We start from the raw sequence: 21,474 nt of genomic DNA, 5'->3' as shown, positions 1-21,474 counted from the left end.
TTTGGCACTTTTTTTTTTTTTTTACACCTGGTGCCTTTCCCGTCGGTCCCTGCCTCACTACCACCAAATAATCATAAATTATTAATAAATTATTTGTATTAAAAATTAGAATCAGAAAGCTATGTGTCTATTTTCGGCAGGACTGTGAACGAGGAAGGGACTGCCGGGAGGATGAGCCCATTTTCAATAAAAAAAATAATAGATTTGGGGTGTGAAACGTTACCCCAAGTCTCTAATATTTTAGTAATTCATTGGGTTTGATATCTTTACGGTCCTGTGTCAACAATCGCAGTTTTCGGATATTTCTAACCATTGCACTTTGTTTATAATCACTTTCTCGTCTTTGCCCCTTTGTTTTAAGAATCGGCACGGTTTAAAACAAAACCAAAGCTTATTCTTATCCTCAGCACGTCCAAAGTATTTTTTTTTTTCACCAGCCGGCCGTCCCGTCTCAGGAGAATCCTCTTCAATGCAGCATCGAAATTTAAACATTCTCTCCGTGTTTAGTTTATTATTATTATTTTTTTTAATGTTCTCCTATCCAACATCTCGCTTTTCGCCGACTTTATGTTTCTTGCAACAAAAAAAAGAAGAGACAAAAAAAAAAAAAGAGTAAAAGAGTGCAAAGAATGCCATGAGGTTAATGCGATGGCCTCCTCGGTGTTTAAAAACAGGAAGAGGAGCAGTGCGATGGGCGGGGCTAAGTCCATTTAACCACGCCCGTTTTTCTGTCAATCAATCTGAGCTGCCATGATGGACGCTGTGGTCATATCCTCAGTCAGATACAGAAGAAGAATTGTTCTTTTTTTTTTCTTTTCCATGTTTGGGTGATGGAGCTCAAGCAAATGTGGGCACGTTTGGATCCGAGAAATCAAATTCCCATTCGGTTTTCCCATAGACTTTTCACTAAAGGAACTTATGGTGAGCGCTTACAGAGGTATTTTTTTGAAAATTTGAACATTGTACTATTTTATAAACATTACCAGGGCTTGACATTAGCTTCTTTAGACAGTTTAAGGTCCTCTTCTATACTTGATTCTGGATTTTACATGATATGGTTAGCCTTTGTAGTTCTACATAAGATAACACAATTGTCAACAGAATATCCTTATGGTTGACGATATTAGAAAATGCAGTTACACTAAATGCCAGCAGAGGGCGCACTTCCTCCTTATCTACACCAGGCATCAGGGTAAAATAAAATATAAAGTTATTCACCAAACCCACACATGCAAATACCGCAAGAAAGAGAGAGTGGCGTACATGGTAGTGTTATATATATGCCCTCATTTGAAGCGAAACTGAATAGATACAGACGGCATCTCTGGAAGCGCCCATATATGGTCATGTTTGAAAACAGTTAAGGGGGAAAACAATTTTGAAAAAATCTAAACTTTCTTTAATTATTCAAAAACTACTGTAACAAATGCTGAAATATGAATATAGTTTATACTAAATAAAGATACAAAGACATGGGGAGGAGCAAAGTGGTTCAACAGCCCATAAATACATAAAAAAACGGAGAATGCTAACTTGATGCTACATGTTAGCATCGGGCTAATGCTAACGGTTAGCTAGCGCTAGCAACAACTGCCGTTTTTTCACTTCTACTGAACAATCTGCTGTGAGAAAATATCCATATGGGCCCGATTTACAATGGACTGTATTTGTATGTGATAAATAAGTTGATATTCCACCAGAAAATGGCAAAAAAGAGTGGAAAATTGTGTTTCTCTAAAGATTCTATTTCCCCCTCGGCGAAGCCACGCCCCCTTCTATGACGAGATGCCGTCTGTATCTATAGTTACAGACGGCATCTCTGGAATCGCCCATATATGGTCATGTTTGAAGCCGTCAGAGGGGTAAAACAAAGAAGAGAAAAATGTTAACTTTCTATTATTACTCCAATAATCCTCTAACAAATGCTGAATTATCATGATAGCATCATGCTACACGCTAACGCTAGCTGGCTTTTTTGCTTCTACTGAACAATCTGCTGTGACACATTCACATGGCCCGCGATTTAGACATTTATTTGTGTGTGATGAATAAATGTATATTCTGCCAGAAAACGGCTAAAAAGAGAGAAATTGTGTTTCCCAAAACATACTTCCTTCCCCCCGGCGAGGCCATAGATACAGACGGCATCTCGTCATAGAAGGGGGCGTGGCTTCGCCGAGGGGGAAAATAGAATCTTTAGGGAAACTCAATTTTCCCTCTTTTTTAGCCATTTTCTGGTGGAATATCACATGTAAATAAAGTCCATTGTAAATCGGGCCCATATGGATGTTTTCTCACAGCAGATTGTTCAGTAGAAGTGAAAAAACGGCAGTTGTAGCTAGCGCTAGCTAACCGCTGGCATTAGCCCCGATGCTAACATGTAGCATTATGTTAACATTCGCCGTTTTTTTATGTATTTATGGGCTGTTGAACCACTTTGCTCCTCTCCATGTCTTTGTATCTTTATTTAGTAGAAACTATGTTCATAATTCAGCATTTGTTAAAGTAGTTTTTGAATAATTAGAGAAAGTTTAGATTTTTTCAAAATTGTTTTCCCCCTTAACTGTTTTCAAACATGACCATATATGGGCGATTCCAGAGATGCCGTCTGTATCTATTCTAACCATTCTAAAGAGTGGCAAAATCAAATAACAACTCAGCTAATGCAAATCTAAATCAAATACTAAGAATTTTGGAACTCACTGCAGAACTATGACATAAAGTTTACGTTGCAAGATGTAGAGCGTCAATGTTCAAATGAGCTATATTCAATCTTACATGATAAAACTCTCTGAAAGATTTAAAACGGATTAAGTTCGATTATACAACAAAAACTTGGCGTACAAAAATCTGACCTACACATTATTCGACTAAACTGGCCAGAGGGGCTACAGTACGGGACAAAAATGTTTGGCTCGAGTTAATATCAAACCCTGGTCATTACCTACATTGACATTGATTTTGTTTTTGTCTTGGTTCTAATGGCTAATACCAGTAGGAAATCCATCAAAATATAGGACGACCTAAGAGGTTAAGGCCTCCCTTTAATTTTGCATTCTACTTATCCCACCTTTAAAGGCAGAGCAGGGGCTAATCTGCTATGGGCTAACTAAACATCACTGCTAGACACTCGTGCTAATCAGATTTTAGCACTAAATCTATGGATTTAAACAGCACAGTTAGAAATACATTTTAAAGCTTTTCTATATTTACTTAAAATCAACACAAGCTGACTTTTAAACTCTTGAAAAAAAAGTCTATGAATAACCGAATGGTGAATTTAGTGGAGGACCCAGAGGTGAACTGGCACTGTTGAGCTCCATGAGAACAGGGGGCAGCGGAGGAGCCGTGTGGGGGCAGGAGAGAGGGGAAGGTTCTTGGACAGGACCATGGGGGGGGGGGCGATGGAGGTCTGGAGGTCTGGAGAAGGATGTTCACAGGCTGAGGGAGGAGCTCTCAGGAACCCTGGCCTTTCTCTGCTCTCTGGCCCTGAAAGGAGAAGGCAGACAAACAGTTTCATACACAATGGAGAGCTTGAGCTGTGTAAGCAAGTGTTGAATGAGGCCAGAGAGTCAGCGCTGAATGGATTTGTCATTCTAATGTATCACTGTTGTCCATAAAAGATCTCTCATCCTCAGCTCCTGATCAAACCTGGCTCAAGATCTAGAGATACAGATACTCTTTGAGAACTGCAGAGATGTTGTTCGAGTTCAGGTCCAAGTTCTTACTTAGGACCAAGTCTTCAATTTGGAAGCCACAGTTATGAATGTGCATGCCAAAAACCATCCTCTGACCATCCTTAGAATACAATCAAGCGAATTGTAACCTTAAAGGAACAGACCAAAGATGCAAACATTTGGCCTCTCCCAATGTATTCCTATGGCTCCAAACGGGGGTGAGGTTGGAAGCTACCACGCTCTTCAACAGGCACAAAGACCAGACAGGTACGTATCAACTCATCTAAGCTCAGGTAAGAACATATCTCAGTGTGGAAAACTGGTGGCCTGTTCCTTTAACCGATGACATCCGGGTTTTAAATGTCATACAGCCAGAGCCGTGGGAAGATATTTTAGTTAGGGGGCGCTGAGGGACAAAATTTACCCACAAAATACTTTGTCTGTGCATAAATCCTATTTATTAACCTCTTAACTCCCGCCTGAACCGAGAGCATTTTCTCCAGTTCAGCTTTACCCAAATCCTGTAGGCCAGTGTAGCGCCTCATTTGAAAGACCTACAAAACTAAATGGATCTTTTTCCTCACGTCAGATTTTTTTTCAGCACTTTTTTTGTCGGGCAGTCGTCTCATTTTTGTCAAAATTTCGTGACTTTTTTTTGTCACTTTTGCGTCAAATTATTTGCATTTTTTTTTGTCAAATTCGTATAACTTTTTCTTCCATTTTTTCTAAATTTTTCGTCACTTTTTGTCATTTTTTGTCAATTTTTTGTCAATTTTTTGTCACTTTTTCGTCACTTTTTTGTCACTTTTTCGTCAAATTATTTGCAGTTTTTTGTCGAATTCTTATCACTTTTTCGTCCTTTTTTTCTCGCAATTTTTCGTCAATTTTTTCTCACTTTTTTGTTACATTTTTATCATTTTTTGTCATTTTTTCGTCCATTTTTTCTCACTTTTTCGTCAAATTTTTCTCCGTTTTTTCACATTTTAATCCTTGTTTTCGTCTCGGTTTTGTTGCTATTTTCTCACCTTTTTTCCAGAAGCTTTTGGACTTGGGGTAAAGCTGGAGAAAATGTGCTCGGTTCAGGTGGGAGTTAAGGGGTTAATATTGCCTGCAGTCCACAAACTATCCACCAGGGGGTGCTGCAGCGCCCTCAGCACCCTGGGTTCCCACGGCCTTGCATACAACTTGAACTGTTAACTTCAATCCTGGCTCACGAGATTCCTACGCCCTGCCGCTCGAGACAACTTACAGCTTGTATCTGGAAATGAAGATGGGGGCGGACCCACAGCAGAAGAAGACACAACCAAAGCCAAAAAAACGTACGAAAACGAACGTGTCTGAAGTCCTAGTTTTCCCATTTCAGTAGCTTACCTTACACTTTCACTAGCTAAACTGTTTGTGTGCATTTATACTAATGCTGTTTACACACTGTAGGCTAAATATTTGCATGCATTTCCTACTGCAGGACACCCTTTCTTAAACCTTTGTCATTCAGCAAATAGCCTCAGCCCCAGGCCAAGCACTGCATCCAAGCCCAGCCCAGAGGAGGGACATGCCCCGGGGGAAGAGGAGAAAGCAAACTGTCTGGTACATGCAGCAGTCCGGGAGCAGAGGAGGAACTGTAGCCCCTTTTAAGATCCTTCATGATAACTGGAGAAGTGACCCAAAGGGGAATGGTAATGCCTTATTGATCATGTAAAAGGTTTGTACAGTAAATCTTCCATCTGACTGCGAGTTACACATTTTCTGCAAACTCAGTCTGAAACAAATGCCGTGATTTTTCTAATTTAGTTTAATTTGAGCTTGAATTAGTATATTTGAAAGTTTTATTTGGAGAAATTTTCATAACAAAAAACAAAAACAGAATTGCTTGAGATAATTGACCTTTTACAAAAGCCCCGACCCTTCGCAATTGACCCTGTGCATAGCTTCAAATCGTAACAACGCCGCCCGAGAAGTGACTTCCTGTTTCGATCCAGCACGCCAAAATAAAAGCACACACAGCTCGTCTCATTGATTAGTTCAGCAGGTTCTTGCAACATTACAAGAATGTAATTAAATACACACATTTGAAGTGTTTTGTCTGTTAATAGTTTGGCAAAAAGAAAGTTGAACTAATGAATACGATGGTGCTTTTATTTTAGTGTGCTGGATCAAAACAGGAAGTCACTTTTTGGGCGGAGTTGTTAGGATTTGAAGTCATGTCAGTTGTTAGCTAGCATTATACCATGGTCTGGGTGAATACTGGATTCTGATTGGCTGGTGCATTATTTTGGTATAACCGCACACGTAGTCCGGTAGTTAAATCACTGGGATATCACTCCGCTGTGGGCATCGCTATAGCAACGCATGACACAGCTGAATCAGATAAAGGCGTAATTAGTGACAGACAGGAACGTATGAGATGGATTTTGTGTTAATTTCAACGTTTTTGGCCAAAACAAAAGGTTTGATAAATGTTTGTAGAGGAGAGTGAGCAGCTAGGTTAGCTACTGTTAATAACATATGAGCTTTACATTTCTATTGAAAACGGTTAAGGCTATTCATCATTTTCAGGCGTACATAAAATGATCCTGCATTTAAACATATTTGTCTGGATTAATAAAGTCAAACATAAAAGTTTCAGTTGGTGGGGCCCAGGTGTGAGCGACTCCACCGCAGCTGTTTCCATAAACAGTTGAGCTGGTTGAGCTAGCTAGCTAGCTTCAGGTTAAACAGCGTAAACGTGAAATAACTCCTGCCCACGAGTGCCGCATATCGGTGTTTACTTCCAGGGAAAAGTGTTTCCGGGTTAGTCCTGTTGTGTTGTGATTCTGTGCTGATGTTGTGTCGTTGAGCCTGACTGAGATCCTCGTAATAGCTGCGGAGAATGACCCCCCCCTCTTTTTGTGACAATGTCCAGCAAAAACTGCGCTTTCCACTTTTAGCCAATGACAAAACGAAAAGGTAAACGACTTTTACCTTGGTTTACAAGTCAGCAGGTGCTGTTTTCAGATTTTTCCCCGGTTTTGAGAGGGGAGAAGCCACTTCTCAGGGGCGTGCTGCTGGGACATCATTTCGGGCCCGGGAGTTTTATCATTTAAACCGGGCCACATATCTCCAGACTGGTAGCTCACCTCGCAGAGCTTCAGCTTTGAAACCTTAAGGCTGCTGGATCAGTTCTTTCCCTTTTCACATCGGCCACTACGCACATAATCCGGGCCTGACGAGTCTCCAAAGTCAGCTTTTGAGGTATGCAAATGAAAGACGTTCTTTTTTTGCCTTGAGCGTTGTCTCCGCAGGACTGCGCCGACTTAAACGAACTCACAGGGGTGTTCAACTTAACGGAATAGGCCACCGTTTTTACTTACTGAGATATGTTCTTACCTTAGCTTTGACGAGTTCTTTAGGACCTGTCTGATCTTCACCCGTGCCTTCAGTCACGTAAACACAGCGCAGACGGCGTTAGCATTTAGCCTCTCTCCCCCTCTCCTCTATAGCTCCAAAACAGGTCAAGATAGAAGGAGTAATTTGGCATCCGCACAGTAAAGTGAAGATTACTGCGCGGATTTCGAACTACTCCTGGTATTATTACGCCTTACAATATAGTCCCCCCTTTTATCCGCTTAGAAAATCCACATTGTTTAATTTTGTGTAATTATACTTTGTAGTGGAACACTTCACGTAACCATATTTAAATAGGGAAAACGTGGAAGAGCTTGGTAGCTTCTATCTTCACCTGTTTTGGAGCCATAGAGGAGAGAGGGAGAGGCTAAATGCTAACGCCGTCTGCGCTGTTTACGTGACTGAAGGCACGGGTGAAGATCAGACAGGTCCTAAAGAACTCGTCAAAGCTAAGGTAAGAACATATCTCAGTATGTAAAAACGGTGGCCTATTCCTGCAACACCCCTGCTCTGAGTCAGTTCAGCGTCCAATGGCGTCTCCTGCTTCAGCGCAATGAGTGGAAAGTGCAGTGTGAAAGTTCTTTCTGATTCGAACACCTCAGTCATTAGGCCTCGATGTCTTTATTTGTGTCTAAAACAGCAGCCCAGGCTCCTGCCGCAGCTAAAGCCTTTAGGCCTGTAACAGTACAACTGGGAGAGTCCACTATTAATAGATTTTTTTTCTTCTGGCAGCCCAAAAGCACCGCGGCCGACAATGACCACTTTGGGGCGGGATTTTGCGAAAGGTCAATTGTTCAGATTAACAATGGTTTCCTAAAATATTACAACAATATCGTCATTGCCATATCAAAAGCAATTACGGAATGTGGATTTATTTATGATTCTTTTTTTTGTTCCGTCACTTCACTTTGAAACATCCAAAGTCTCTAAAAGGGGCTCGTGCTTGAGGCTCTAAGCGTTAGCTACCGTTTCCCTCTCTCTGCTCACATGCAGCAGGCAGCAGCTCACACACTCACCTGCTTCAGAGGCCTGTGGTCCAGCAACGGGCTTCACGAGACAAGACAATCGTGTTAGCACCAAACACTCAGCTAGCACTAAAGCTAGTACTGTGCTCGCTCTCCTTCAGTCCACCCCAGGGCAGCTGTGGCCACTACGTCAGCTCACCACCGCCGGGCGTGGAGAGGACGAATGATGCAAAGTGTAGCGTCTAAGTGGTCCATTAAACCGAGGCAGTGTTATTATTATTATTCCTAGGGGTCAGATGCCCTCCCATCCTCATATACTCCTGTAGTGTTTGACTGACTCTCTTAAAATGACGTTCCTTAACCTCCACCTTAAAGGGATATTTCAGGATTTTTGACATAGGGCCTCATTTCCGAGTTATCCAGAGTGTTTTTTGTCATTTATGCAGTTCTGTTCAAGAGTTCCGTGGCGCTAGGCTAATGCAAGGCTAGCGCATTTCTATGGTATCAGCTAGCCTGTATTAAAAACAGTCTGACCCACAGAGCACCTGAGGCAAATCACTTATAACACCAGACTAACCATATTTTACTTTAGCCATTTGTTTTTTTCTATGTTTTTTAAGAATTATGTAGAACAGGGGTAGGCAAGTTCTCTAAACGGAGGGCCAGTTTTTTTTTTCATTGTAAAAACACCGAGGGCCGAAGCCGCCAATTTTAGGCCAAAGTAAAGCACTGCACTGGAAAAAATACCATCTTAAATGAGAAAAATGACTTAAAATTGCTTGAATAAAGGTTCTTTATGTTGGATTTGAGTCTGTTTGAACGAATCTAAGATAAAGATACAAATGCTAATGCCAATGGAACAAACATAAAACCCACTTTGAAATCAGACAAATAGTTTTTCACTTGAAATTATACAATATGATCTGAGTTAAGAGAATAATGACTTGTTCCATTGGTGATAAGATGTTTTATCTGATCTAAGACCAGACCAAATCTGCTCAACGCTTAGATTGAATCTCATAATTCAAGAAGGTTTCTGTCATTTCTTCTATAATTTTGTATTTATGTTTTTCCAGTGCACTTTCTACAAATGCCAGAGTTGTACATAATATGACCTAAATTGGGTGTATTAACAGTATTTCGTCCATTTAACCTTAAAAATGTTAAAGTACTTTGATTTGTGTCGTTATGTTTCTCAAAATCGCCTTGGGGGCCAGAGGTTCTGTGCTGGAGGGCCGGATTTGGACCCCGGGCCTGACGTTGCCTACCCCTGATGTAGACTAATGTGCCTATTTCTCATGGTGTGACCAGGGCGGGGGGTCACGAACCCCTTTAACTGTTATAATGGGGGTCGTGGCTCCAAAAGGTTGAGAACCACTGGTATAAGCTACGCGGCGGCGGAGTGATCTGCTAGAAAACAGTCCCTCAAAATGCGATCATTCATGTGATGCAGGTCAGTTATATTCCAAAAATTATTCTATCGACACATTTATATGGTTAGTCTGGTGTTATGAGTGATTTGCCTCAAGTGCTCTGTGGAGCGGGTCAGACTGTTTTTAATGCAGGCTAGCTGATACCATAGATACAGACGGCATCTCGTCATAGAAGGGGGCGGGGCTTCGCTCTCTTTTTTGCCATTTTCTGGTGGAATATCAACTTATTTATCACACAAATAAAGTCAAGTGTAAATCGGGCTCATATGGATATTTTCTCACAGCAGATTGTTCAGTAGAAGTGAAAAAACGGCAGTTGTAGCTAGCGCTAGCTAACCATTAGCATTAGCCCGATGCTAACATGTAGCATCCTGTTAGCATTCTCTGTTTTTTTATGTATTTATGGGCTGTTGAACCACTTTGCTCCTCCCCATGTCTTTGTATCATTATTTAGTAGAAACTATGTTCACAATTCAGCATTTGTTAAAGTAGTTTTTGAATAATTAGAGAAAATCAACATTTTTTCAATTGTTTTCCCCCTTAACTGTTTTCAAAAATGACCATATATGGGCGATTCCAGAGATGCCGTCTGTATCTATAGAAATGTGCTAGCCTTGCATTAGCCTAGCGCCACGGAACTCTTCAAATGTAAGAAATTCATGAATTACAAAAAAAAATAGCTCCAGAAATCAGCAACACTCTGGATAACTAGGAAATGAGGCCCTGTGTCAAAAATTCTGAAGCATCCCTTCGACTTTACCCAAATCTAAAAGCTTCTTGAAAAAAGTGTCAAAAACAACAACAACGAGACGCGAATAAGGATGAAAAGGCAACAAAAAAAGCAAACTAGGTGACAAAAAAGTGATGAGAAAGCAACAAAACGGAAACAGAAGTACAACGAAAAAAGTGACGACAACGCAAGGAAAAATCTTCGATCGGTTTTGTCGGAGTTGAAGTCTTGCTGACCCCCAGGTTGGGAATCACAGCACTAGAGCACTATAGGGGATGGAAGGGCATCTGAAAGCACCACATGTCACACTAAAGCTAATTACTGGGTTTACTCTGAGCTGAGACACACACGGGTTGGACTGAAGGGATCTGCCCACGGGCGTTGTTAGGCGCCGTGTTTGAGTGTCAGAGCGCCGGCGTTTTCACCTGTGACGGCAGCGCAGCAGGAATCTCAGGATCTTGCGAGCGGCCTGGCTCTGTTTTTTACTGAGGAGGCGACTGTGGGTCAGAACGAGAAAAAAAGACGGTGAACACTTTTTAGCTAGTATTTTACCATAATATCTTTTCATCGTTTTTATGTCTAGGGCTGGGTACCGCTAAACTATGGTATCGGTATCGGAAATCAAGTTTTTTGTACAAGCATCAAAAAAATATGAACAGTGCCCAGCCCTAATGTCAGATAAAGACAAATACACAAATTTTATGATGTTTTGTCTCACTATCACAGCTACGGACAATGTTTGGGATTCATTCCACTCCACGGATATTTTTTTCCCTATTCAACTGCCATGTCTCACCTTAACTCAACTATGCTGCTGCAGTGTCCTTAGTCCAGACCATGCCCTCTCTGCACATGCACTGGGACACTAATGTTACCTGAGGGAGTGCCTGTAGGAGCGGTAGTATTGCTGGATGAGGACAGCTGCGCGGCGACTTTGCTGAAACTTCTTCTGTTCCATTAAACTCCTGAAGCGGCTCTGGATCAGGACGGCAGCCAGGGTCATCCTCTTATAAAGTGCATACTGAAACACACACGCACACAGCATATGTAAAGCCTATGTAAAGACATCTTCACGGTACGCAGGATCATGTATGGCAAGGCAGGTTTATTGGTAGAGCACAATTCACGCACAAGGCAATTCAACGTGCATATCCTCTGGTCTGATGAAAAAAAAATGGAATTGTTCGGCTATAGGCGGCCGCCTCAGGCACCATCTGCTGGAGCGGGTGCCGAATTGAGTCTTTATTTACAACATCGCAGATTTTCGCTCATAACTTTGGAACAGACAGTCAGAGATAGAGACTTGTGGTCTTTTGTGTTGAAAACTAGAGATTTCAAACTTTCAAACGAGCCCTCTTTGGTCCTACTCCAATTGAACTGTTGTGCGTTTCATAATGCACATGTTCTGATTTTCCTTTAATGACTAGATAATCATAATGTGATGTAACAATGATAATCATAATAAAATGTTACAATGATAATCGTAATAAAATGTAACAATGACAATCATAATAAAATAAAATAAAACAAGCCTTTTCCATATCCAAAATGTTTTCAATCTTGCCTCGGGCGCCAAATTGGCAAGGGCCCTGCACATTTGGAGGAAAAAAAGCCTGAGAACACCATTCTCAGGGGGGCAGCTTCATGCTGTGGGGTTGTTTTGCTGTGGGAGGGACTGGTGCACTTCACAAAATAGATGACATCATGAAGAAAGAAATATTGTAGGATTTTTTTTTTTTTTTAGGATATTATATTATATTATAGTGCAAGAAATGGAGCAACATCTCAAGACATCAGCCAGGAAGTTAAATCTTGGGCGCAGATGGGTCTTCCAGATGGAAAATGACCCAAAGCAAACTGCCCAACTGTTTACAAAGTGGCTTAAGGAAAACAAAGTCAATGTTTTGAAGTGGTCATCACAAAGTCCTGATCTCAATCCAGTTGAAAATGTTTGGACAGAGCTGAAAAGGCATGTGCACGCAAGGTGGCTACAAGTTTGGTTCAGTTACACCAGTTCTGTTTGGAGGAATGGACCAAAACGCCTATTGTGAGAAGCTTGTGGAGGGAAATCCAAAAACGTTTGACCCAAGTTATACAGTTTAAAGGCAATTATAACAGATATTAATGTGTGTATGCAATGTAAAAGCAGGTTATGAGCTACAATGCTCCCTGATAATGTCCACTTTAAAACAACTCTCGCTGCTGAACGGTGTCTGTGTGAGCTGATACCTGCTTGTATCTCTTATAGCAGCGTTGAATCACCGCTGCAATCTCTTTACGCTGTTCCTGAACGGGACCCTGAGGAAATAAAGGTTAATACTCGTGTCAAACTAGGTCTAAAACTATGACACAAATCCCCAGATGTTTCCGTTTGACTCATTAAGACTCAATAAAAGCAAAAAGACTGGACTAAAAAACATCTGGGGGCTCCACACCCTTTCGCCGTCCCGTACCTTGTTCTTTCTGAGCACAAGCAAAGCCCGGCGGATGGTCTCGCTCAGCTCTGCCCGCTCCGACTCGCTCAGGGACAGGCGAGACGACGACGGGCTTTTGAGTCCCGGCTCGCTCAAAGCTCTGCAGAGGAAGCGGGGCTCAGACGGGCAGGGCTGCGGGGGCTGCTCCCCGGACAGAGAGCTCAGCCTGGGCACGGAGGCGGGAGGAGAGGGGTTCAGGAACCTGGGGGAGAATACAGAGAAGCCTTTTAGACGTCAGGGTGAAAAGAGCATTTTCCTGCGGTGCAGCTTTCAAACCTTTCCTTGGTTTGCTTTGTTTGCTTTGTGCACTTCACTTAAGTTCCATAGCAACACAAGTAATCTCAAATAAACAGATCTCAGCTGTTTTATGTCATGAAAAAGTAGCTCACGAGAAAAATAAATTCCCTAATCTTAAACTGTTTACTATGTGTTGTTTGTTATTGTTTTAGTTGAGTCCATATGGGTCACAACAAATCATTCAGAAAAAGCGAAAAAATAAAAAGTAAGTCATAGCTAAAGTTAGCATATGTAGCATGAAGCTAACATTAGAATTGTGGTTAGCATTGTCCGCCTCTGTATCTTTATTTAGTAGAAAAATATGTTCATAATTCAGCATTTGTTAAAGTAATGGTGGAGAAATGGGAGAAAGTTTAGTTTATCTCTTTGTTTTCCCTCTGGCTGCTTTGAACACGACCATATATGGTCATCTCTGGAATCGCCCATATATGGTCATGTTTGAACATTAAGGGGGAAAACAGAGAAAAATCGTACCTTTCTCCAATTGCAAATGCTGAATTACTGATATAGTTTTCTACCCAATAAAGACACAAAGACATGGAGAAGAGCAAAGCCCATAAATACATAAATAACCGAGAATGCTAACATGATACTTTATGTTAGCATTGCGCTACATGCTAATTCTAGCTAAGACTAGCTACGACTGCCGTTTTTTTGCTTCTACTGAACAATCTGCTGTGAATAAACATCCATATGGACCTGATTTAGACTTGACTTTATTTATGTGTGATAAATAAGTTTATGTTACACCAGAAAATGGCTAAAAAGAGTGGAAAATTGGATAGTGTTTCCCCTCGGTGTAGCCACGCCCCCTTCTATGACATCTGTAACTATTTACTATACCACAGAACATGCAAACTCCACACAGAAAGGCCCCGTCCAGGTGGGAATCAAACCTGGACCTTCTAGCTGTGAAGCATGAGCACTAACCGCTGTACTGGTGCTGGTGAATACATTTGTTAAAGGAAAACTTACCCTCAAATCCACTTTGTTAGCTGACAAACTGTATAAATGAGAGCCCAATAGTGCTGTCTACATATCATGGTCATAATTTTTGCAATTTTGGGCAAATAAGTAAATAGATCGACTTTCTGCCTAAAAACATCAGTGTGGTGAGGCATGTCAGAGGCACAATCTGATGTCACTTGCCCTGCAGCACAAACACTTCCCACACATGGCCCTGCCTCCAGCAGTGAGGAGGGAGCGAGGGAGGGGCTGTTTACCTGTAAGGTGACTCAGGCCTGTCAATCAAAGAACCATAGCTAATGTTTGTCCATAGAAAATGTATGCTAACAGCCACAAACATGGCACCAGTAGATTTTTCCCAAACTCTTGAAATCTTAAATCTAGTTGTGTTGACTTTGCCTAATCTCTCGTATGAAGTTTAAGGCTTGGCAAACCAGATCTAAAAAGATAAGCTACAAATACAGTATGAAAGGAACAACAAATTCAAGTTGTGCAAGAAAGCACCTCTCGACGTCGCTTAGGCAACCGGACAGCCCCGCCCCCCGACAGTCAGCCTCTGTTTCCATTGGCTCCTGCTTCAGTCGCCCCGACGACGTCTCCATGATGTGGTCCAGCAACGAGACGTCCATCTGCAAGAAAGAAGTTTCTATGAGCTGGGTTTTTCAGAAGGTTCAAAGTTTGATTCACTTCTAAGTGACACTTGTGCAGGCTGAGAGAGAAAGCTCTGGTATTGAGACTGACATGATCAAAAATGTTCTTGCAGAATTTTAGATTTGTAATATTTGTAGTATTCTATAATTTGTGTATGTATTTACGAACCTCTGTGTGTTTTAAAGTCTGAAAACAGAGTTTATCTTTTGAAGCAGTGGCAAAAACATTGCGGAGAAACTGCTTCTCTAAGTCTGATTTGTATCTTATTAATAGTTACAAAATCCGACAAACCAAAAATGTCACATCTTCCAATGAACAGACAAAAATATTGTAAACGTGCATATGACAGGTTTTAATGCTTTTGAAAATGTGACTTATTTAGATGGATACCATCAGTTATAATTATCGTTTTATTTCAAGGAACCAGCAATTTTTATGACTTTTGACAAATGACAAGGCTGCCACGGCAACAGTTTAAAATAGCCTCTATCGACGTCACTTCCTGTCAGTGTTCTATAAAGAAGTGAAACTACAAACATTACAAAAATGGCTAAAAGCAAAGAAAGCTGGGTAAAAATGAAGCTAAATCTTAAATATGTGTAAACTATGTGTCATATGCACTTTAACAATGGCAAGCTGGGACCTCATTTCAGGCTAATGATCAGGGCACACCAGAATACAGGTTTTGTGTCCAGCTCATAGTTTAACCTGGATAATTGCTCAGCTTATTCACAGATGACCAAAGTTCACATCTGCATGAGGCCATATTATTCTCTTAGCATGTAAATCTTCATATTAATACACTAAGGCGCGTCCAAAGGTGGATCAGAAGAACATAATTTACTCCTGTCACACTCTCTTGTTTACATATCAGACGGCCTTTATATTCTGTAATACACATCGTTTCCAATGTTAAATCAGGTGCAACATGGCTGCACAGAAGCATATTTTATTGATCAGCTTGCACTCGTCTTGATAAATGACCCCGTAACCCCTTCTCGTCCCTTGTTTCCGTGCGGGCTGACGGGCTTCGGCGTGCAGTCACTCACCTGCACGTCGTCTGCGTCGTCATGGACACTGAGCAGCTCCGCCTCTCCTCTCTCACACACCACCCTGTGACGCAGGTGAAGCGCCAGCCGCTCTTTACCCATGATCCTCCGGGCCACGCCCCTGTGCTCGGAACCCCCCACGGAGCCCCCTGTCCTGACCTGCAGGAGGGGGGTCCGGGACGGCGCCCTCGGCTGGCACAAGGCGGTAATGCAGGGCAGGGGGGCGGGTCTGACGGAGGAGTTGAGCAGAGAGGTGAGCGTGGAGAGGCCAGGGGCCAGGGGGGCCAGCTGCTGCCCAGGAGGGGAGTCCCCGCTGGGCTTGGGCCGCTTGGCAGGAGGGGGGTCTTCCTGCGGCGTTCCTGGTGCAGATCTGAGTTGGTGGCTGGACTTTGTGTCAGAGTGGTTCTCTGTTTTCACCACTGAAGACGAAATAAAACAGGAAGATGAATCTCAGTTTTGGCAAGTCAAAAATAATGACTAAAGAAATAACATGTGGTAGTAGTAGTAGTAGTAGTACTAGTAGTAGTAGTAGTTGTAGTAGTAGTAGAAGAGTGAAGTATTGGAGAAGGATTAGTCAAATGGACGCTTCCAGGCTTCAGAAGATTTGATTAGAGCTCACGCCTGTGGCCCACCATGTGAACAGTCTCAGGTCCTCTGGCAAACAACATCCTGCTGGAGTCAACCGCGAGGCAACACTTTATTTTCACTCTCTGGGATACTCTGGGCAAGGATCTCAAAAAAAAAAAAAGTAGTAGAGATAGTAATTAAACATTGAAATTTATATTAAAGACGACCCCCCCATTGGCTGCACATTACATAGAAACTGGTTCTAAACTGTCTAGTGATGTTTGTCATACTAAATCATTTCAACACAGTGCATTTAAAACATTTTTTTTGTAAATTTGTTTTGAAAAAAGACTTAAAGTGATAGTCTGTAAGATTGTAAAATGAGGAGAGAGAAACTTCAAAAGTAAACAATCACGTCCCCACGTCCCCTCCTGATTGGACCTGACAGACCAGCTCAAAGGAAAGTACGGACTTCCCGGTGGCCGACCCAGGCAGTTTGAGAGCATCGGACAGGATAAAAAGACTGGATCGCGGCCGATCCCCATAAAGACGACAATGCTATCGCTAAGCTAGGCTACTATCACTCACCTGCCGCTAACACTTGCAGCTTACAAACTCACAGAGAACAATCAGCAGCTGCTAAAGATAATAATAATAATCATAATAATAAGCAGAGAAAGGTCTTTCGCTGCCTTTGCAGTGCTGCCATGAACTTTTACAGAGGAGCCAGAAAGAATCGCGTCCAACAGTGAAAATGAGAGCGTTCTGTAGGTGCAGAATAATTAGCCATGTGGTTCTCCTTGTGTTTATGTCTTTTACAGACCCTGAACATAATGCAATAGTCTTGAATGACCTTTAGAAGCAGATAGAGCTACAATAAATAATAATAATATCTGCTGCTTTGCTGTTGTGAAGGGTTTTTAAAATGATGCAATTATACAACTGTTAATGTTTTGATGTAAGACAATATAAGCGTATAGCCTTTGTATTACCCAATATTACATTCTAATTTAAAATTCAAAGCGAAATCCCAAACTTCTTCCATATTTAAAGAAAGTGCTGTAATAGACTAATATATAAATAATATAATATATTGGCGATATATGATATATAAATTAATAATCCGCCAGTATGAAGTGCCAAAAAAATCGGATCGGATCGCGAGCTTATGTAAAGCGGATTGGGACATCCAGCTCGTCTCACTGATCACAGTGATGTCATGTTGATTCTGATTAGTGTCTGAGATCAGCAAAAAAACATCATTATGTTGCTTATGTTCGGTCAAACAGCAGGTCCAGACGGACAATTAGACGCAATCTATCAAACATTTACACTTACAGACTCACTTTAAAGGTGCAATATGCAACTTTTTATGTGAGGAAAAAAAAAAGTTGATATATGTGCAAATTTGACCTTGTTGTGACACAGCGGTTGTGCAAATATCAACTTTTTTTTCCCATATAAAAAGTTGCATAATAACCTTTAAAGAAGCACCAAAACACGTTATTGTTTAGCCATAAATGTGACATAGACTGTAGACAGCTACATATATAGTGAGTTGCTGCAATATGTTTTTTTTAACAAGTCATTTGTGAGCATTGACAAAGTGGGTCATTGTCTAAATAGGTGACTGTGCAGCACAACCAAAAGCAGCACAAAAATTAAAAAAACAATCACCTGTGTTGCTGTTCTCTGGCTGGGACTCCCCTCTCCTCTGCTCTGTGTCCGTGTGCTGCCCTCTGCTGGTGGGTGCCGGTCTCTGCGCGTCCGAGGAGGAGGGGAGGTTCTGCTGGGGCTGTTCCAGGAGCTGTTCCAGGAGCTCGGCGAGCCGCGTGTGGCCCCTGGACCGAGCGATGTTCAGGGGCAGGCGGCCCAGAGAGTCCGGGATGGACAGGGCTCTGTGGTCCCACTCGAACAGGACTGAAGCTGCCTCGGTGTGGCCCAGCGCACACGCCCACATCTGAGGGAGGGACCAGAGGGGCAAATCCATCCATTACTAGGACTTTAGGAACGCATTCTGAAAACTAGGAATTAGACCATGAACAACAACAAAATCTATCTTTAACACAAGCTTTTGTGTCATAAAGCTTCTTGGAAGAGACGCCAAACACTTCAACAGATGCCAACTCTATGACTGCGGTTGGAAGACAGGCCTTGTTACGTTTCTTTTGTGTTTTACAGTAAATCAATCAACATCTCAGCTCCGATACTGACACAATATGCACGTGTGATAACCTTTCTAATACAAACGTATTGTCCCAGCCCTGGGAACGAGCCACAAAGCTCCTCTCCAGGTCCCTGTTAAATAAACTACACAAGCTAAACTAAGTGATCCACTGAAGAATAAGGTTTTCCAGTCATCATCTGTCCTACAGTTGTAAGGATGTCCCCAGTAAGGATGTCAACTTGAAAACGTTTTTTCCTATAAACCCTTTCATAGTGATGGCGTTTGATCTCCAGCAACCCTATAAGAAGAAGGCATCGGTTTGATATAGCGCTTTTCTGGACTGACAGAAGCGAGACAACCAGTCTGCGCCCCTCCGACCGTCACCACTCACTCACTCACTACATTCGCCCAGGCTTCCTGGTGTTACCAAAGGGTCTCCCATCCAAGTCCCGACCAGGCCCTTCCCTGCTTAGCTTCCATAGTCTGATGGGATCAGGCAGAGTCTCATTTTACATTCAGCCATGGAGTTAAGCTTCTTCATCAAATCATATCATAATAATAATAATAATAATAATAAGAAAAACCCTTACAATAACAATATGGGCCGCCTGCGGATAGGCCTCGATGCCCTGAGTCACTCTAGTAGTGTTTTAAGGACTGTTTTAGGGCCATGGTCGATGACAAGCGCGTTGCGCTCGTCATCAACTACTTTCTTGTCAATGTTGCGACTTGCCTGGATTTTTCACCTTTTTTCATGCGAGCAGTTACAAATGTGCCGCTTTCGCGGCACACGCCTATTTCACCGGACAGGTCGGGGTGCCGGGAGTCGCCCCTATTACTGTCTAATGCATGGGGAGCGCTCAGCGCTCTGTTTCTTTTCGCACGTCTTTCATCAGTGCCAGTACTGCCAGTACAATTACAATAGGCCCGAGCCCTGCCAGGGCTGTATTAATCTCTGTAGAGAAATTAGTTCTCTGCATTTGACCCATCCTCAGTGTTGCATGGGGCGACCTGTAGGAGCAGTGAGCTGCCAGCTTGGGCCGGTGCTCGGGGACCCGTCTCCATGATGTGGAGCCAGGCTGGTGGTCAGAAACACCTGGCTGGAGGATTCACCTATTGCACATGTTTTTATAACCTACCGCTAACCTACGCAGACATGGGGAGAACATGCAAACTCCACACAGAAAGGCCCCGTCCAGGTGGGAAACGAACCCGGGACCTTCGAGCTGTGAGGCACGAGCGCTAACTGTTGCGCCACCGCGTCTATATATCATGCACTTAAGGGTCTATCTCACTGGCCTGGAGACTACTTGGAGACTTGAGTTTCCGCTGGTCATGGAGATGAGGCGAGTCTCCAGGTCTGTGAGACGTTTCTGTGACTGCAACGTCTCACAGACCTGGCGGATACAAAGCAGATCTCAAAGAGTCGTACGGAGTCTCTTTGACATCGCCCTGGTGGCCGCCAAGTATCGGAGACAGTCACAGAAACGTCTCACAGGTTGAGGACAACAAATAGTGTTCGCAGCATTGCCACAACTGCTTGAGACCACAGTGTTTGTGGAGAAGTGTGTGTGAAAGAGTCGCCCACCAGGGGAGTGCACGAGAAGTGATCCACGTTCAACGGGTCCACCTCCAGCTCCAGGTCGATGCTGTCCGAGTGTTTAGTCCTGCAACAGAACGCGGGTGATGAGTGTGTTTGCCTTTTCAGCCTATTCTTCATGTTTGGGTTTCTGCAGCCGTGCTCACCGCCAGCGCCGCAGCGTCCGGATGAGCTGGCTGTAGCCCTGCGCCGCGGCCAGGTGCAGCAGAGTCATCCCCCTGGAGCTCCGACTGTGGACCAGCTCCGAGCCCGAGCCCCAACACGACTGTCCCATCATCTGCTCGCACAGCACCACCACCCGGCCCTCGAAGCTCTGCTCCGTGGACAGCTGCGGAACGAGAAGTGTTAGCAGAGATTCCTAAAACGCTATATAAGAACGTCTCTCTCCCTCTCTCACCTGTTCTGTAGCCCCGCCCTCAACCCCTCCTCCTCCTTTGGGGGCCGAGGACTCCGGGGCGGGACTCGGGTTGGAGATCTCGGACATTCTCTGCTCCATCTGTTCCAGGCGCTCCAGGATGGACATGCGGAACTGAGTGTCTGCAACGGGCAAAAATATGAAAAGTTATTCAGCGTTCAAGAGAGATGCTGAGCGCTCTCTCTGTCTCTTTCTCTTTCTCTTTCTCTTTCTCTTTCTCTTTCTCTGTCTCTGTCTCTGTCTCTGTCTCTGTCTCTGTCTCTGTCTCTGTCTCTGTCTCTTTCTCTTTCTCTTTCTCTCTCACCGTCCAGGGAGAGCCAGTCGTGTTGGGAGGAGGGCAGGGCAGGCAGGTCCCGCGCCTTGTACTCGAACACCACTGAGGAGGAAATGACGTCTCCGCCCATGGCCACCTGCAGCATCACCAGGCCCGTGTCGTGAGCTGAAAGCACAGGACACACACGTGTTTGATGCCAGGCTGGGAAATAGATAAAGCCCTGAGAAAAAAAAAAACCTTTAAAACATTGTGCAATCCAAGCCTGTAAAGTTTGCCGCCTGTAGGAGTTACTAAAGTGGAGATGTTGTCACAAGAGTGGAATGAAAACCTCCTTTGGAGAACACGGCCTCTAAAATGTTGTAACGTCTGTGCCTATATGAAATGACCATATTTGGATTACTGCGTCATCTTGCTCGCTTTTTGCAGTACACATGGATACCCAACATGTCAGTATTTGTGAATGGATATGCATGGGGAACAGTTGTTGCGGTGTGATGTTTGTAGTTATTTCCTGGATAAATTGTTTGTTTGATTTAGGGTTGGGCGATGTCCCCTTAATTGGCCGTTGACGATGTTTACAGTGAACCATCGTGATGGACGATGATATCGTCCATTTCTCATTATAAGCATTTTTTTTTTAAAGACATTTACACAGCCTATATATATATGCTGCATATTTCTGTGTATGTTAGGAAAATGTGAGATTGCAGGATAAATGGATCTAAACTAAACATGATTTGAACAGAGTCACGGAACACAACTTTTGCAAAAGAAATGTGTTAAAACTCGTGCGTAAAGTCTGAGAGGAGAACGACTTATTCAGAG

The 21,474-nt window shown here is 43.0% G+C and overlaps 1 protein-coding gene across 3 annotated transcripts in view; it reads right to left on the bottom strand.

The window, feature by feature from the left end:
* Positions 1-3,248: 3,248 nt before the first annotated feature.
* LOC306982264 (calmodulin-binding transcription activator 1-like) overlaps positions 3,249-21,474 on the bottom strand; it is a 181,373-nt gene continuing 163,147 nt past the window's right edge. The window contains exons 12-24 of one of the 3 annotated variants that reach the window (XM_079582132.1): positions 20,680-20,814; positions 20,358-20,497; positions 20,107-20,288; positions 19,949-20,027; positions 17,871-18,153; positions 15,627-16,045; positions 14,431-14,555; positions 12,643-12,865; positions 12,419-12,487; positions 11,065-11,210; positions 10,615-10,686; positions 8,078-8,108; positions 3,249-3,489 (exon numbers count right to left, since the gene is read on the bottom strand). In XM_079582132.1, coding sequence (XP_079438258.1) covers positions 3,457-3,489; positions 8,078-8,108; positions 10,615-10,686; positions 11,065-11,210; positions 12,419-12,487; positions 12,643-12,865; positions 14,431-14,555; positions 15,627-16,045; positions 17,871-18,153; positions 19,949-20,027; positions 20,107-20,288; positions 20,358-20,497; positions 20,680-20,814 — 1,937 coding nt within the window. In that variant the 3' untranslated portion in view covers positions 3,249-3,456. The remainder of the gene's footprint in view (positions 3,490-8,077; positions 8,109-10,614; positions 10,687-11,064; positions 11,211-12,418; positions 12,488-12,642; positions 12,866-14,430; positions 14,556-15,626; positions 16,046-17,870; positions 18,154-19,948; positions 20,028-20,106; positions 20,289-20,357; positions 20,498-20,679; positions 20,815-21,474) is intronic. The other 2 variants (XM_079582134.1, XM_079582133.1) reach the window with 2 other exon arrangements.

This window comes from Gobius niger, assembly GCF_951799975.1.
Source record: "Gobius niger genome assembly, chromosome: 24".
Classification (NCBI taxonomy): Eukaryota; Metazoa; Chordata; class Actinopteri; order Gobiiformes; family Gobiidae; genus Gobius; species Gobius niger.
The sequence above is the reverse complement of the archived record's forward strand: the minus strand, read 5'-3'. Positions and strand labels throughout refer to the sequence as shown.